This window comes from Sinocyclocheilus rhinocerous, unplaced genomic scaffold, assembly GCF_001515625.1.
Source record: "Sinocyclocheilus rhinocerous isolate Xijiao unplaced genomic scaffold, SAMN03320098_v1.1 scaffold334, whole genome shotgun sequence".
In the NCBI taxonomy this organism is placed as follows: domain Eukaryota; kingdom Metazoa; phylum Chordata; class Actinopteri; order Cypriniformes; family Cyprinidae; genus Sinocyclocheilus; species Sinocyclocheilus rhinocerous.
The window spans coordinates 1,597,315-1,614,770 of record NW_015658500.1 but is presented as its reverse complement, the minus strand read 5'-3'; the positions used below and the strand labels follow the sequence as shown (position 1 = coordinate 1,614,770).

General features: G+C 37.1%; 1 protein-coding gene across 2 annotated transcripts; it reads left to right on the top strand.

The window, feature by feature from the left end:
- The first annotated feature begins 4,674 nt into the window (after positions 1–4,674).
- On the top strand, positions 4,675–14,176 carry LOC107722209 (carboxypeptidase N catalytic chain-like). Of its 2 annotated transcripts, XM_016530469.1 has the most exons (9): positions 4,677–5,215; positions 7,178–7,374; positions 8,052–8,207; positions 10,966–11,142; positions 11,660–11,771; positions 12,384–12,523; positions 12,945–13,044; positions 13,585–13,703; positions 13,786–14,176. In XM_016530469.1, exons 1-9 carry the CDS (start codon positions 4,801–4,803, stop codon positions 13,900–13,902), a joined length of 1,533 nt encoding a protein of 510 aa, XP_016385955.1. In that variant the 5' UTR covers positions 4,677–4,800; the 3' UTR covers positions 13,903–14,176. The 2 variants fall into 2 exon arrangements, with proteins under 2 accessions (XP_016385956.1, XP_016385955.1); XM_016530470.1 differs by lacking the exon at positions 10,966–11,142 and having other exon boundaries at positions 4,675–5,215.
- The last annotated feature ends 3,280 nt before the right edge of the window (positions 14,177–17,456 follow it).

Below are 17,456 nucleotides of genomic sequence, written 5' to 3'. Positions count from 1 at the left end.
CTTTTGTAGTTGGAGGCCTTGATCTTCCATTTTGAGAATGTGGTTGTGTTAGTTAGGCCGGACTATTTGTGGGGGAAAAAAAAAGATGTGACGGTTGAAGATCTGTGTGAAGTTCGGTCGTATGCGTGCCTGCTTGTCTGTAATTGGGGTGTTTTTATTTGAGGCTGATGCAACACACCATGCATAGAAAAAAAAACAAGCATTCAGTGTATAAGTGTAACTGCAGTGGTAGTGGAAGCTTTCTCTCTCTCTCTTCTTTAACCTCAAACTAACAGATTATATAATTACAATAAATTAGGGGTTCAAGCACGTAGCGCTGAAACCCTATTGTAACTGTTAAGATTTTCAAAGATCAGCATTCTGACTTAAAAGTGATCGGGCAGACAAAACCGTAAGACGTAGAGACCTGAAACGTTGAGGGATGGTAGTACCCTCCCCATCTACAATGTCACCAAGGCTGGCCCTGATCGGCCCGACGATAGTGCTACAGCGATCAAAAGTGCAAAATCGCTCATAACTCTTAAAGTGCTTGTCACAGACTCGTGTGTCTTATATCATTGGAATCCTTGGGTCATGACGAACAAAATACATGTGATGGAATCAATTGCCACCCTATTTTAGATTGTTTGAAAAACCTACTTTTGTGAACTAGTCCTAGGTTTTTCTCCCAATCAGAACCAAACCAGTGCAGAAAAATGATCTGGAGAGTGAATATCAATAATTATAAAAAAATAAAAAAAAAGAATAAAATAAAAATCGAGTTTTTCGACTAACTGAAACATTCATAAGAGGTGGGGTCACTTTTCCTAAAACTGCTATAACTTTTCAATGGAATGAAATATTTACACCAAACTCGATACTAGAGATGCACCGATTGCAATTTTCTTGGCCGATTCCGATTTCCTAACTTGCCAAAACAGATTTTTGCAGATTCCGATTTTCTCTCTAAGAACTATATTTGACTAAATCTAAGCAAATTTTAATGCCAAAAATTATTTACACACAAAAAAAGAAATTATTAAACATTACAATTCCCCCAATCTGGACTAAGTTATAGATGTTCTGTCAATTAAACAACTCTCAAAATAAAGTGCTCTGTGACAGGAAAGAGGTAGAAATATTTAACTTAAAATGAGTTGCTGTTTGTAACAAAACGGATGTAATTTCCCACTGTTTATAAATGGTCATTTTTCGCCCTAACCTTATTAAATATGTCATCTTTCACATCAAATTCTTACATTGTTTGAATTAATTCAGTTAGAATAATAAGAATGAACTGAAATCAGTATCAACAAACTCCATCTTTTCACTGCAGAGGAAACAAAAAGCTGCATCTGAAGTGGCATTAAATGTATTTGCACAGACTGTTTGATGAAGCTGAGGTATTGTTATTACTATGGCAAGTACAAGTAACGCTATTAATGCTCAGCACATTAGCATTAATGTGCTAACAATCTAATAATGGGTTCTCTAAAGTGAAGTTAAATTATGCAACAAGTACATGTAACATCTAACGAGGATGTGACTGCTTACATTTCTGCAAATCCTGAAATACGTTGCTCAGAGTACATTTTGCTGCACTTTCAGATGACTCTTCCACAAGAGGTGCTATCAGTGATATAATTTTTTTGTTTCATCAAAATGATTGCAAGATTATAAAAAAAAAAAAAGTGTAAAAGTATTTTGAGGTCAAAACATAGTATTGTGCAAAGAACCGTGCAAAAATAAACCTTTATTTATTGATAATATGCCCCTGTAATCATAATTTTTGTGGAAAGGAACAAAACATGGTGAAATATGTGTTTGCATGTACATTTGTGCAGTTTTGCAGAAATGTAGTCTGTATTTCCAATGAGCCTGAGTTTGTAAAATAAAATTATCAAATCTTTTGTAACATTATAAATGTTTGTTTTTCTTTTTGAGCAATTAAATTTTTTGCTGAAGAAAAGTATTCATTGCTTTCCTCAACAACAACAACACTACAAGTATCAAGGAGATTTTGTGTGTGTATACACACACTCACACACACACACACACACACACACACACTATATATACATATATATCAATGTCTATTATAATATCACAATGATTCTAGTGGTATGTATGTTTAAAGTGTGTTGTATATCTGTTTACAGATGCTGATTTTTTGCCTGCATCTTTGCTGTAATGCACTACAAAATGGTAATTTCATTTTACATGTTTTAAATATATTGGCCTATGAAATGGTCATAAATACCTCGCTTTTTCAGACCGATGAGCTTTGTAAAAATTTCAGAAGTTTCAGAAGGCGGGGCATAGAGGAGAAACAATAATGTACAGTATGTGAAAAATAATGTGTTTTTTTAACTTTAAACCGCATAAACACATTTCATTACACCAAATACACAAAAATGTTCTTTTTAGCAGCATCATATGACCCCTTTAAGTTATTTGGCCGTTTTGTTCAGTTTTATGTAATAAATAAATAATATATACAGTATATAATAAAATAAAAACCCAAGACAAATTTCACTGCAGCTTACATTCTCAGAAAAAGATCAAAACAAAACAAAAAATTGGGCACTGGGGCAGTACCCTTTCAAAGGGTACTAATCTGTACTTTCAAATGACTAATGTGTATAATTTAGGGGTAAATAAGGTACAAAGATGCAGCTTTTGTACTTGACAGTTTTATACCTTGTAGGCAGGAAGGTAAGAGGTTTTAGTAGTGTGTGCTAAGACTTTTGCACCATTTGTGCAACAGATATGAATATTTCCTTCATCATGTGGCTATTGTGTGGTGTTTTTTCACCTGGAGAATGATCAAGCTGGGACCAGAACACACTAAAACCTTATAGCAATGTGCTAAAAATCACTCTGGCTACCTTAGACACCTTGTACCTGCGTGTTCCCCACTCACGCAGTACCCTAGCATTGTAGCAGTGAGTTTTACACCGGCAACTCACATTTTCTGTGACTGACATAGCCAACTTTAATAAATTAGCTATATGTTTTTCCACTTGAAAGCCATCTCTGCATTACAATTGTGGTTAATTTTCTTTACTGTTTAATTGCATTAGCTAACTCTCTAATTCTGTTTTGTTTTTGTAGAAAAGTGCAACTTTACAGTGGCAATGGTGCATACTGCTGGAAAAGTCACTTGCTTCAAGATGATGGATGGACATGTCCCAATTTGCATGTCTGGTGGTCAAACATCCCAATCATGTGACATTGTGTACAGAGACGGGATGACGTGTATAAAGTGGCCAGCAGACATCGAACTCACATGTCTGAAGGATTCTGATGAAATGCATAAACTGAATATTGGTAATAAGTGTCAAAACCTTTTTCAGCACTGGAAATACAAATCTTTGATTTTTGATTTATATATCAAAATATCTGTTTCTCTCACAGAAGAAAACAAGTGTGCCCGTGACCAAGAATGTGAGTCAAAAACAGTCATTTTTTATTTAGTTATAGTGTACTTCATCATGAAGTAGGTGTTTATTATTTTTTAAGCTATCCGTTGCAATGGAGAGTACAAATCTGGTAAGTTTATTTAATCAAACTTTTCTAAGCTCATGTTTTTTATTTTTATATGAAAACAAATTCATGACTGCACCCTTTTTTCCCCAGAGCCTGGAAATTCTGCATCAACCCTGTCATTGAGTAAGAATGTAAAACAATTAGCTGCAACATGTTTGCATCCATCATAAAATAATTCCACATGTTCATGTATGTAAACTATTGATCCTTTTGTTTTTTGCAGGCATTCTTCTAATTACAACTGTTATTACCGTTGTCCACTGGGTGGCACTATGACACTACTAATAGTGTATAGTTCTAAGACACATTATTCATACTTTAAAAAAAAAATAATAATAATGTGTTGGAATAAATCATTTATAATAAACACTGCAATACTCATTAAAGATAAGAATTTCCATTTTCACTTCATATATAAGTAAGTGAGTACGTGTGTGTGTGTATATATAGTGACACGGTGCACAGGTCATCAAAAAAAGAGATGTTTGTTGCAAGGGGAATGTGAAGTTAATGAATTTAAAACATAAAATACTTTTTTATGGAATACTGCAGTAATAAAATACTGCAGTATTCCATAAAAAAGAAGAAGAAATGTGCATTGTGATTTCATGGTGACTTTTAAGCCAAATGGCTAGTCTGGCAAAAGCAAGGGAAGTCAGTAATGACACAAACACATGGGCAGTTGAGTAAACATCCTGCTTGTTTGGTCGATACAATAGGTGTTACATTTCCATCGGTGGTGCAATTGAAAATGGAGATAAATTCAGTAACAAAGCAACAACTGCCGTACTCACATGCAAGTTGTAGTGAGCATGACTGACAGCAGCTCCTGGGGTTTATAGTAGAGGTGACTGGGGTGAGGGCCTCAGGGGGCCAGTTCCACAGCGCTCATTTGAAACCTTTGGTCCCCCATGGTCTGTTTTCCCAGAATGCCCTGTAGAAGCTCTAACCTCTCGGGCTCCGAGTGTGTTTACTCTGAGTTAATGAATGAGCTAGTGTTGGAGTGAAAGTGGTTGAGTAAATGCTAATCGCATCGCTTTCCCCCAAAATAAAGCCTCCTGTTCGCCCCTTTCCTGTTTGCTTTTATTCCCCTTTAGTTCAATCACCAGTAATCATGCTTTTAAAAGCTACTCAGAGACAAACCACACATCAGGAATGAAATGCTCAACTAGCGCTGCCAGAAAAACACGAGAGGGGGAGGTTTAGTGTGCGAGGAGCGTAAAGCCAAAGTTGAGGTGTCATATGTGATGTCAATTGAGTAAACACACACAAATGGTAGGAGTGAAGGAATCAGGAGAGAGAGAGAGAGAGAGACAGGAGGGGCCGTCCTTACTTGCTCTTCTAAGCGGGAGTGAGAGGAGGTCCAGAGGGAGGAGGCACACGGGGAGAGCAGGATTGAGAAAGAGAGTGAGGAAAAGAAGTGGCGCTCTGTTTGCGGAGCAGTCTGGGACCATGCTGTCAAGTAGCTCTCTGATCTGGATTGGGGCGCTGCTTCTGGGGCTTGAGGCTTCGCTGACCAGGGCATCTGATTTCCAGCACCATGCTTATGAGGAGATGGTGAGGGCTCTTTTTGCCGTCCAAAGCGATTGCCCCTACATCACTCGCATCTACAGCATCGGTCGCAGCGTAGAGGGACGGCACCTATATGTCCTGGAGTTCAGTGATAATCCTGGCATCCATGAAGCATGTGAGTCTTTTCTTTACTCTTGTACCAAGGCATTAAATTCCTCATGCATGTAGCTCAAGCAAACTCAGGCATGTTTGAAAAATGTTCCTACTGAAGCTGTAGGGCTGCCAGAGCTGATTGGTGAAGTAATAATTTGGGTTTGATTGCATAATTTGGGCTGTTTTCTGAGAACAGCATTTAACAGAATTGTTGAAATAAAGCTTTGGCTGGTTATTCACTGGGTTGTCTGGCCAGCCAATGTTGACCGTCAACTTGATTTATCTTGTTGCTCCTCAAACACTCACATACGATAAATTGAATCTAGGAATGGACAGTAATGGGTTTAAGGGGGAGTACATGCCTGGAGATGTGGTGAGTGTTATATGTAACTGTTGCAGGCAGGAGCTAACATCAGTCTTATCTTTGATCTAAAGCAAGAACTTTCCCACAGGATAGAAAAATCTGACTCTTTAATAGCTCAGTTGTTTCTCCTAGAATCAGAAAGCAAATGGACACTTCTGCTTCTCATTGATGATTCTATTGCGAACAAGACCTCATTAATCTCGCATGTGACTCTTCTAGATTTCCAGAAGAGAAAAATCTCTCAAACTGTTCTCATATTCACCAAAATTTGGAATCAAAAGTTCGAAATCTCAACATAAACTTAAACATTTCTCATCAAACTATCGAAGAAACCAGACTATCTATAGGCTATGCTATCCACATTCATTTTGTATGTCAACAGTTGGCTTTATTTTCATGAAAGATATCTCAGAACTCCAATATATCTTACGAGATGCAAAAAAAGCAACTGCTGCAGTAAAATTTTCCTTTTTGTTTCAGCCTGTAGACCTTGTTTCTTTGTTCACTCAAATTCAAAACACATTCCGCTCTCAGCTACTGGAAGTAGTTAAGATCCATCAACAAAAGGAGTTAATAAATCAGCTTACGAAAGCAAATGAATCTTTACCATCAGATGTAAAGATCTGCTTCTCTTGGCAACATGCGTACAAAGGTAAAACCTCTGAGAGAATTGCAGGATGTATACATGTTCCTGATGGAGTACAAAAACAGGAACCGGTACAGCAGAGTGGGCAAAGTTGTTGTGACCTGACCCTTTAGATTCCAAACAGTGTTTGCGCTTCATGTGTTAATGTCGAGGCCACTCGTTTAGTGACTCTTTGAGCAGAGGCACAGCATTGATAATTGAATTATTTGATGATTAATGGGAAGACCGTGATGAGTCTGCCTGCACACAGTGGCTAATTAGATCTGCGATATCGCCGTCACTCACTTCCGCATCAAAAAAGAACAAACGGAAATCTGCTGGTACTTGTTAGAAGAGATAATTGTGAATAATGAGCTGACAACTGGCTGTGAGACAGGAATTTCGATGAGAGTGGCCTGCTGCGCTGTTAAACACTCAGAAAGCTTTTGTAGGAGGAACATTATGAATTTTAATTCATTCATATTTGAAACTAGCATTTATGGTGTCATCTTACTCAAACGCACGCCACAGATGCACATTGTAGAGCTATTTCATTTGTTTTAAAGAGATAGATCATCTAAAAAAGAAAATTCTGTCGTAATTTACTCAATCTCATGCCGTTCCATAATGTTCTGTGAATAAATATTTTCTGTTCCTCATATAAAAGTCTTATATGTCTTAAAAAGACAAAAGAATGTATAAGTTGTATGAACTACTTTTATATAGTGCTTTCTGGAGACCATATCTCCATTTGCTTTCATTGTATTAAAAAAGTACAGTTTCTCCTGTTGTAATGAAACCAAGAAGTTATGACAAAATCTGTTTAAATATTTAGTAGGCAATTCTTGTATTACTTTAGTGCAATTTATGTGGTTGCATCTTCTGAACTGCTTCATCTGCATGCATAGATTTTGTTTGCTTGCATGCTATTCACGGATGTGACCCCATGACCTCATGACTTCCCGACTGGTGGTCACCTGACCTGTGTTTTTCAGTGGAGCCTGAGTTCAAGTACGTAGGGAACATGCATGGGAATGAGGTGCTCGGCAGGGAGTTGCTCATCAACTTAGCCCAGTTCTTGTGTGAGGAATACCGGGCAGGAAACGAGCGAATCACGCACCTCATCCACGACACACGGATCCACATCCTTCCTTCGATGAACCCAGATGGATATGAGGTTGCAGCCAGGCAGGTATACAGCGCTTAGTAATTAATCTACATTGTAAAACAAGTGTTCTAAAACACCACAGCTCTAAATGCATGACCAACTGTGTGAACGCGACCATGCATATGTATATACTTATTTATTCAGTGTGGCAGCTGTGGCGTGGGAGTGTTGTAAGTCTCTAGTGGCCCCCAGTTTGTTATGAAGGAATCAGCCATATCCCAGAGTGCATTGCTGGCTTTCTTTTGAGACTAATTACACCATAAGAGCTCACAAAAAATAACATCCAAATATAAAACAATACACACACAAAGTATTTTTTTTCTCAAACAAAGCATCCATACACATACTGTACAATGTTCACACAGCTAGAATACAAAATTACAGTAATACAGACTCCTCCTTGATTTTCGAGACTAATTATATGTCCAGCAGTAAATGGTTGCTGAATGTGGCCACACACACCCAGTTATCAAGCGTCTCACTGGACCAGACATGAACTAGCAGAGAAAACCACCTCAGTATCAGACAGGATTTATTTAACATGCTCTAACTCGCTTACACAATACACACAAGCACAATAAACCACTTGAGGTATCAAGGAAGTTTCACTCCTGACATACTGAGAATGTTCAAAGGTGATATCCTTCCCCAAAGGTTACTTAAAAGATGGGAAATTATTTGCTCTTTTCTCTGATTTACAGGGTCCAGAGTTCAACGGCTACTTAGTGGGACGTGGAAACTCAAAGGAGATGGACCTGAACCGCAACTTCCCAGATCTGAATGCTCTTATGTACTACTATGAGAAGCACAATGGCCAAAACCACCACCTGCCACTACCAGACAACTGGGAACTACAGGTGAGCATCAAGTGTCACATACACTGCTATAGGAGAGGAGACACTGTCTGTTCAGAATGAAATGAGTGGGAGGGGTCAGCCAAGCAATTAGTTATGCAACTTGTGTAGCGATATGAAAGTGCGGAAAGATGTTTAGACAATATGATACACTTTGCAAGGGTTACGATAACAAAGAATGTTTGTATATATTAAAGGTCATATGCTAACCATTTATGTACACTGCTGGCCAAAAGTTTGGGGTCAGTATGTTTTTTGTTTTTTAATTAAGTAGAAAATTAATATTTTTAAAAAACTTTTTAAAAAAGAAATTAATACTTTTATTCAGCAAGAATTGACAAAGAAATACAGATAATGTCACAAAAGGTTTCTATGTCAAATAAATGCTGTTTTTTTTAATGCTGTTCTATTAATCAAAGAATCCTGGAAAAAAAATGTTTCATAGTTTTCACAAAAATATTAAGCAGCACAACTGTTTTCAACATAATACTAAAACCGAATGAATTCATAAGATGATTATTTTTAGTAAAGAAACTTACAGTGCAGCCAGTGTAGTCTGATTCCTGAATCACATTACTTTTATGAACCAGTTCTTTTTAGGGAATCAAAAACACAAATAACAACCAGTTTAGTCTGATTCCAAAAATTTATAAAAGGTTCTTTTGAAACCATCTCATCATTTGGCAATATTAATTATGTCTATTTCTATACTGTTCAATCAAAATATAGGCAAAAAAAAATGCATTATTGGAGCTGAAATCTAGGCAAAATCGATATTGTTAGGCAAGGCAAGGCAAGTTTATTTATATAGCACATTTCATACACAATGGTAGTTCAAAGTGCTTTACATAAAATAAAATAAAATAATAATAAAAAATAATCACAACAATAAAACAAGGATTTTAAAAACTTTGAAAATGATTTAAAAATTGATTTAAGAGGTTTAAAATGAATTTAAAACAGTTAAGAATAGAAAATGATTATACATACATCAGATGTATGTATCTTTATATACATACATATAATGTAATAATGTTACATTATTTCCTTGGGAAATCAAACCTATTATCAGACTGATTTTGGAGAAAAATCTGTGGAATGACACTAAGAAAAAAGGATAAAAATCTCAAATTATCCTAAATATTTAATAAGTAAAAAAAAAAACAAGTAATGAGGAATGTGTAGAACTTTGTGAAAAACTGGGTATGAATCCCAGATTAAGTTATCTGTGGCTCGTTCTGCCCATGACATTGGTGTTGCTAACATCACGTTCTACCAGTGGAGCTACAGGAACTTTCTGAAAGTGAAAGTGACGTGACGTGGCCAAGTATGGTGACCCATACTCGGAATTAGTGCTCTGCACTCAGTCATGGTATTGAAGGTGGGAGAGAGCGCTGTACATTCACCCCCCCCACCCACAATCCCTGCCCCTGTCCCTGTCCCTACGAGACTTGAACCCGCAACCTTGGGTTACGAGTCCGACTCTCTAACCATTAGGCCACGAATTCCCCTGATACTGTATGTTGTATGTTTTCATGGGGTGACTTTTTTTTACTGCCCTAACAATATACATGCACACAGAAAGTCACTGTTCCATTCTGAAGTAAAATACAGGATAAAGCCAGTATCCTGCATTGTGAAGAAAAATGTTTTTTTTTTTTTTACAGTTGGACAGCACAATTAAGCTCTCCATTAGTCTGTCAGTAACCCACCCAGCTCTCGTTCTGCTATCTATCAACCACCAACAGGCCCACCTTTCACAAAATAGAGAGCCTTGGCCTGTGTAAATGGACTTTTATGCCTGTACTACTGTTAGTCTTCATGAGCTCTGAATATTTTGGTTACCCTTTCACAACTTGCTGAGTAATATAAAGTCAGTCCTATCTGTGAGGATCCATGCTATCCATCATGATTTAGGAATGTTACAAAGAAAATCTTGTGGTTCAGTGAAAGCAGGAACATCTGACCTTGAGTACAAATTAGTTCACAAATATGCTTATTTGAAATTGGCAGAGAAATAGTACAGAAAATTAAATATTCTTTTTTGTAATAAAATGAAATCATTGCCAGACTTTTGGAGCGCGTCAGAATAATACCATTTAAACAGCTCTTTCCAGGAACAACTCTTTGTTTTCCTCAGTCTAAAATGAGAACTCAAGCTTTGGAGAAGTATGTATGTCTACTGGCAGCCAGACATCCCTCAGGACAACAACAGAAGAACTGCAGTCAGTGGAGTATTACACGTTCCAATCATTTCTCTGTGAGTTGTCACTCTCACATCAAAACCTGCTCGTGACCCTCTGACCCCAGCGTGGGCTTCGCACTACACAGAGCTAAGCAGGGCGAAAAACATCTGTGTGAGTTCACAGCATGAAACCCGACTCTTCAATGACAGCTGAGGTCATAGGGACCCTTGGATGTTTATATATACAGATGCATGCATAATAAATACAGCGTCTCCTCAAAACAGAGCACGAACGGGATCAATACCCAGCAGTCATCTCCAAGGAGCTGGCCAGACTGATCTCACTTAATACAACAGGGCCAGGTGGAGGTTTATTATCCCTTCACCTCTTGTGGGACACATTACCACATGTCATATTTCTCAGATAACAGAGCTGGAGGAATATTCCAGAAAGGCCGTGGGAATGCTGTCGGAGTGTCATGGCACAAAAACTTAAAACAAAGCCTGAAATAATGCACACAGCATGCGTGTTTTCTGATCGGAAATTTTTTTCCCCTGTATTCTTGGTTCTTGCAGGTTGAGCCAGAGACTTTAGCGGTGATAAAATGGATGCAGAATTACAACTTTGTTCTGTCGGCTAACCTCCACGGTGGAGCTGTAGTCGCCAACTACCCCTTTGATAGGTCTCGTGAGCCCCGAATAAGAGGCAAAACGACATACTCGGCTACCCCCGATGATAAAATATTCAGAAAGGTATGTTGTTTTTTATTGTAATGTTAAGTGTATAATTTTCTACTTTTCTAAAAAGTTTCATGTCCAGAAGCAAAAAAAAAAGTAAGCCATTTTTGTTTATTTCCCTGAACACGTGTAATCACTGTGATTCTGAGGCACTATCAAACCATTACAGAGGCAACACAGACTCAACCAATGGTGTGTTTTTTGGGGCGGGGATTATTTGTTAGTTTGACCAATGGCAGATGTGGGGAGTGTTTGTGAAACCTGTTTGAAATCAGTCATTGTTTTTGCAATTCCGTTTCGTGATGCTTGCTCCAAAAAAACCCAAAAGATTTGTTTAAGATGTCTTAGCTGAAATGTGTCCAAAATCCCAGCAATACCATCCAAATGAGATCAATTTAGACTGACAACCCAGCACAGTAATTGCACAGAAATCACACACTTCAACTAATGAAGAATTGGCAGTTGTTGTTTTTTCCCGAATTCTCTAGTGAATATTTACAGATTTTTGTGTTTGTGCACTATCTGTGTGTAGTTGGCAAAGACGTACTCCTATGCCCACAGCTGGATGCATAAGGGCTGGAACTGCGGTGATTACTTTGATGAAGGAATCACAAATGGAGCCAGCTGGTACTCTCTGTCTAAGGGTGGGTTATATTTTACATACCACAGCTCTCATTCAATTACTTCAACAAGGCTTGTGGTTTTGTCTCATCTAGAAGCCTTGTAATTTAGTTGAAATTTGGGAATTACAAGCACTTTTATCTTAAAAGAAACAAGATTTTTTCTGGTTTAGAGATTTTCACCAGTATGTGTGCCAGTCAGAAATTAACTACTTGGGGCAATATTTAAATTGATTTTAAAATGAATCTTACATTTAAATTTATGAGGTCATATTACAAAACTTAAATGAAACTTAAAACTTTGACGTGCATAAGAAAAAAATGCAGCAGAAAATGGTCGAGCATGTGAACGGTTTGCCGTGCACACACAAAGTTCTTGTTCATATATTTGAGGTTTTTCATGAGTGAAAGTTTTTTTGAAAATATGAATTTAACAATACATTTTTTCTAACAACATATAATGAAATGTTTGATCTAAAAAATAAGTAAAATATAGTAAAATATATATAAAAAATATTTTTTGTGCCATTTTTGACTCCAACCCTGGTTCATTTCTGACCCTTGCCAACACTGTGCTGTATGTAATACATTTTTAATGTGTGATTTAAGAAGAATTACTGCTCTGTGTCTCTGAAGGGATGCAGGACTTCAACTACCTCCACACAAACTGCTTTGAGATTACTCTGGAGCTCAGCTGTGATAAGTTTCCTCCAGCAACAGCTCTAGCCAGTGAGTGGCTTGCCAACAGAGAGGCTTTGGTGTCCTACATGGAGCAAGTGAGGAACACCTCTTCTCACATTTGACTGTTTCACTGACTGTTTAGTCTCAGCTCTCTCTGCCTGTAATGAAACAAGTAGAAGTTCAAACTCCATTTCTGCATTCAGAACATGTAACAAATTGAGAGAGAGCTTTGCATTCAAAAGCAAGGAAAAAGGAGGCCAGTATTCTAGCAAACACAGGTAAGAAGGACAAATTGGTTCTCCATGGCACTAACAGGTAATGAACCTGTCCCCTAGATACTTATAATGTGAAATTGATATGGAGCTTCAGGGGTCTCGTTGTGAGTTCAAGTAACACTACACTGCTCGCCAGCACATTTAAAGTAATGGATGGAATCGGTTTACCACTTTGAGTGCAGTGCCTGACTGTAACCGAAAGCTTAATTGACATATATCTGGACTGTCTCCTGTCCTCCAGGTGCACCATGGGATTAAAGGCATGGTCTATGATGAGAACAACAACCCAATTAGCAATGCCGTGATCTCTGTTGCAGGCATAAACCATGATATCACCAGCGGTGAGCATTGCTCTACATTTAAAAGCTGATTTTTAGTAAGTGCATGCTTGAATACTTCATTTAATGTATCTGATGCTGTTTCAGGAACGGATGGAGACTATTTCCGTAGCAAATACAAGTAACAAGGACAAATTGGTTCTCCATGGCACTAACAGGTAATGAACCTGTCCCCTAGATACTTATAATGTGAAATTGATATGGAGCTTCAGGGGTCTCGTTGTGAGTTCAAGTAACACTACACTGCTCGCCAGCACATTTAAAGTAATGGATGGAATCGGTTTACCACTTTGAGTGCAGTGCCTGACTGTAACCGAAAGCTTAATTGACATATATCTGGACTGTCTCCTGACCTCCAGGTGCACCATGGGATTAAAGGCATGGTCTATGATGAGAACAACAACCCAATTAGCAATGCCGTGATCTCTGTTGCAGGCATAAACCATGATATCACCAGCGGTGAGCATTGCTCTACATTTAAAAGCTGATTTTTAGTAAGTGCATGCTTGAATACTTCATTTAATGTATCTGATGCTGTTTCAGGAACGGATGGAGACTATTTCCGTCTGCTCTTGCCGGGTACCTACACAGTGACGGCTTCTGCACTAGGATACCAACCCTTTACCAGCATGGTAACAGTGGGACCAGCTGAAGCTGTACAGGTGATAAACAACATCCCAAATACACTATTCATTAGTGACTTTTTTCAATAATAGTCTAACATTTTTTTGTTCTTCTTTCCAGTTGCATTTCTATTTGAAAGTTCAACCAAAAGGGACAAACTTGAACATTAAAGGTTATCCCAACAAGAAAGGTTCATCAACGGCTAAAATTCCTCCGACCAACCTTGGCCCAAGATAAAGAGCAAGAACTCTTCCCTCAACATAGACAAAACAAGTCTTTGCTTTTTTAACTGATGAACAACCAAGGGAAACATGGACTCTCACTGTGACGAACCTCACTTTACTATATCATGTAGATTCTCTGTTGTTTGTAAATGCATAAACGTGTGTTTTTCATTGTGAAATCCATATTTTGCTCTCATGTTCTTGTGGAACTTAAATATATATGTATGTCTTTTAGCGGCTTGGATTATAAAGGAACCGGAAAAAGTAATGTACTGTAAAAAAAAAAAGGGAAAAAGAAAAAAGAAAAAGATATTTCTCTGTCTATGAGAAATTGATCATAGATTAATGGAGACATTTAGATGGACTGTTACTGGGAATTATGTCTGAATATGATAAGAGATCGATCAGTATAAGATTAATTATCTCATGTGAATAATAATAAAATAAACATTTTATTATTTGAAAGATACTAAGATTGGTAATTTTATCTATTCTTTGGACAATTGTTGTTTTTAGGGAAAAAAAACATGTTTAATGTATAATGTAATGAGCATGTGTGAATTTTGTAAAACTGTATTGAAATTTTCAAGAAAGTATAATGTTTACACACTGTGATAAAAACAATTTTATCACATGGATATATTTTCTTATGATTTTTAAATGTCAATATGTGATGTTTGATTAAACAAGGCATATTTTAGTTTGCAATTTGCATGCAAAGTACAGATTCACTGAAATGATCTGTGGACATCCTAAACTCTAATTTAAATTGAATACCATAAAGCAGTTCAGGTGAAGTTCTTTGCTGAAATTAAAACAGGAGTATGTAAGGTTGTATAGATAGTCATCTGCTAACTCGAGTACATACCAGTGTAAAAGTCACATAAAGGACTTCAGCACTTTTTCTACAACTATGTAAAGTGCTGCTGTGGCAGAGATAGATTTGAAGATCAAGAATCTCATTCTTATTAAATTCTCAACTGTAAGCATGCTCATGTTTATTGAAGCTAAAGGAACACTAGGGGTCAGTGCTGTAGTGGTACAGTCAGGCCACTGCTATTACTCTGCTCAAAAGTGTTGAATATAACAGAAAACACAGTAACAAAAAGCAGCATGACATACATTAAGTAGAGCTAAAATTCCCTTATCCTAAATATCCTACTCCAACTTTCTGTTTCAACACGAAAAACATCAAAATAAAGAAACCGTGCTAGCCAAAAATGTTCTTATAAAACCTGTAGCCTAAAAAAGCATACAAACTATAATTGAGGTTTTTTAATACCATAAAATGCATTAACTATATAGTATTCAGTGTGATCTTCTTGAATAGTACAAGAACATTCAAAGATAGACAGACTCAATATATATAATAACTGATCATTCCATGTTTTAAATTCTGCAGTGAATGCATTTACTTTAGATGGAAATATTTACATAAAATAAACAATGCTAATATTTTCCTGTGTTCTTCCTGGTTATCAAACACAAACAGAATCACAATGCCCTCTGAATAACAGGAAAAATGGAAAATGTACTCCAGGAATGTTGTGCAAGAGGACTAGAAGCCTCTGCAGCTGGAAAATATGAGCCATACTTAATCTCACATAACTAAGAATAATGATGTTTGGAGAGCTGCGCTGTCAATGAGAGTGAAAATGAGGGAAATTTTGTGTAAAAAGTGTGCCAAGAAAAATGATGATTCATACCAACTATAAGTGGTTTCGTTCAAATCAGAAGATCAACATTCTGTCATTTACAGTCCATGAATAAACTGTCCGAACAGTCATCAAATGAAGTGACAGGATTTCATTGTAAATGAGAATGCTTCAGTGACACCAAGTTCATGAATAGATCAACAAGAATGAATGGCAAGTTTGGCAACAAAAAGCTCAAGCTCACATGGTCTTTCTCAATGAAAATGTCACTGTAGGAGAGGACAACAGAAGCTTCTCATGCTTCCAGGATATGACAGATCTGGCATTTTCTCATAGATGCCGTGGGCATGTTGTGTCAGAGCGGCTTACAACACAGAGCTGAATGCGACAATGAAACCCACACAGCAGCTGTTATTATCTGCCCTCACTCTAGTGGATGCCCACTTGGCTTCAGCTTTGTAACCGAATTTATAAGGGAATCTGAGTCAAGTGATCCCAGTCAGGTGACAGGAATTGGTGATGACTGGATTGTGCAGAGAATAATGGGTGTGTTATTTACAGGTCAAGATTTGACGTAACAATTCTGCACTACCTTACAAACAAGGGCCCCACAGGCAGCTTCCTTTCATTGTTTCTGTATATAAGGAAGTCATGGCTATAATGCAGACACAGCAAAAATAACCTTACTTCTGACAGCGCTTAATACATTATGTTCCCTTGTAACAATAATATTGACACTAGTCTACACAAAGCAATAAAGCTGTCCTTTCCACCAACTATCATCAAATGCAGAATATCTCAGAGTCAGAGAGCCTTGAAACCATAATCAGACAGTTTGAACCTCTGTAGCTGAACATTAGACAATATAATGGTGTTTCTTCAACTTTGGGTACTTTTACATTCCAAGGATTGATTTTATTAAAACTGGTAAAACATTTTTCTTTTTGTTATACCATGTTCATATGAAACGTTTTATTGCTAGTTTTTACATGCTTTTTGTCACATACCCATGCCCCCAGACATGGATTGCCTAAACAAAGAATAAAATATACATAAGCCATTTCAATATTTATTTTGTGAAAATATTTTTCCCCAAACAAAAGTAATTTCCAATGCAACAATGTGTTTTTAGTCGTTTCTTGAAGATGGTTAAGGACTCGGATTGATTTGGGCAGGTCATTCCACCAGGAGGGAACAGTTGATGAAAAAAAGCTTAGTTTTAGCTTATAGTTTTGCCCTATTAAAGTTTTTCAAGTTATTAAAAGTATTTTTTGTGCGTTTGATGTAATTTTGTCGAATTATGCAAAGTTTAAACATTTTATTTATTTATTTAAATGTTTATTTAAAACATATACTAAAATGTAATTTACTAAACACAATAAATAATTTGAGATGTGGTAGGTATAGCAAATGTTCATAACTTCCATACAAATTACAGAATTCTCCTGAGGTGCATGTATGTCCACAAATGTTAGTGGACAAATTCTTAGTGTGAAAAGTGTGTTTTAAGTATTTTAGTTTATTTTCTAAAAGTCCACATGCCATGAGTGCCCAGAGATGAACAAACACTCATAATCTTTTGTTAAAAAGTTTAGTTAAATTTAAAAGTTTTTGCAACCTACATCATTTTTTTAAAATCTAGCCTATAAAAATCACACATAATATGACATCCCGTTTGACTTCAGGTCGCCTTTATACGACGCAGTCAGTGGAATAAAATATCAACAACGTTATCCATTTGTTTCAGATTGGTACTAGACTGTAATTTCACTGGATTATTTCCCTCATTTTAAAACTCTGAAGAGTCAACATAAACGTAATACCTTGTGTTATAGCTTAGTAGGAATTTCCTTCAGGCACGTTGAAGGCAGCCCTGCGCTCGGGGTTGGTGTCAGCAGAGGGTGGTGGGTGT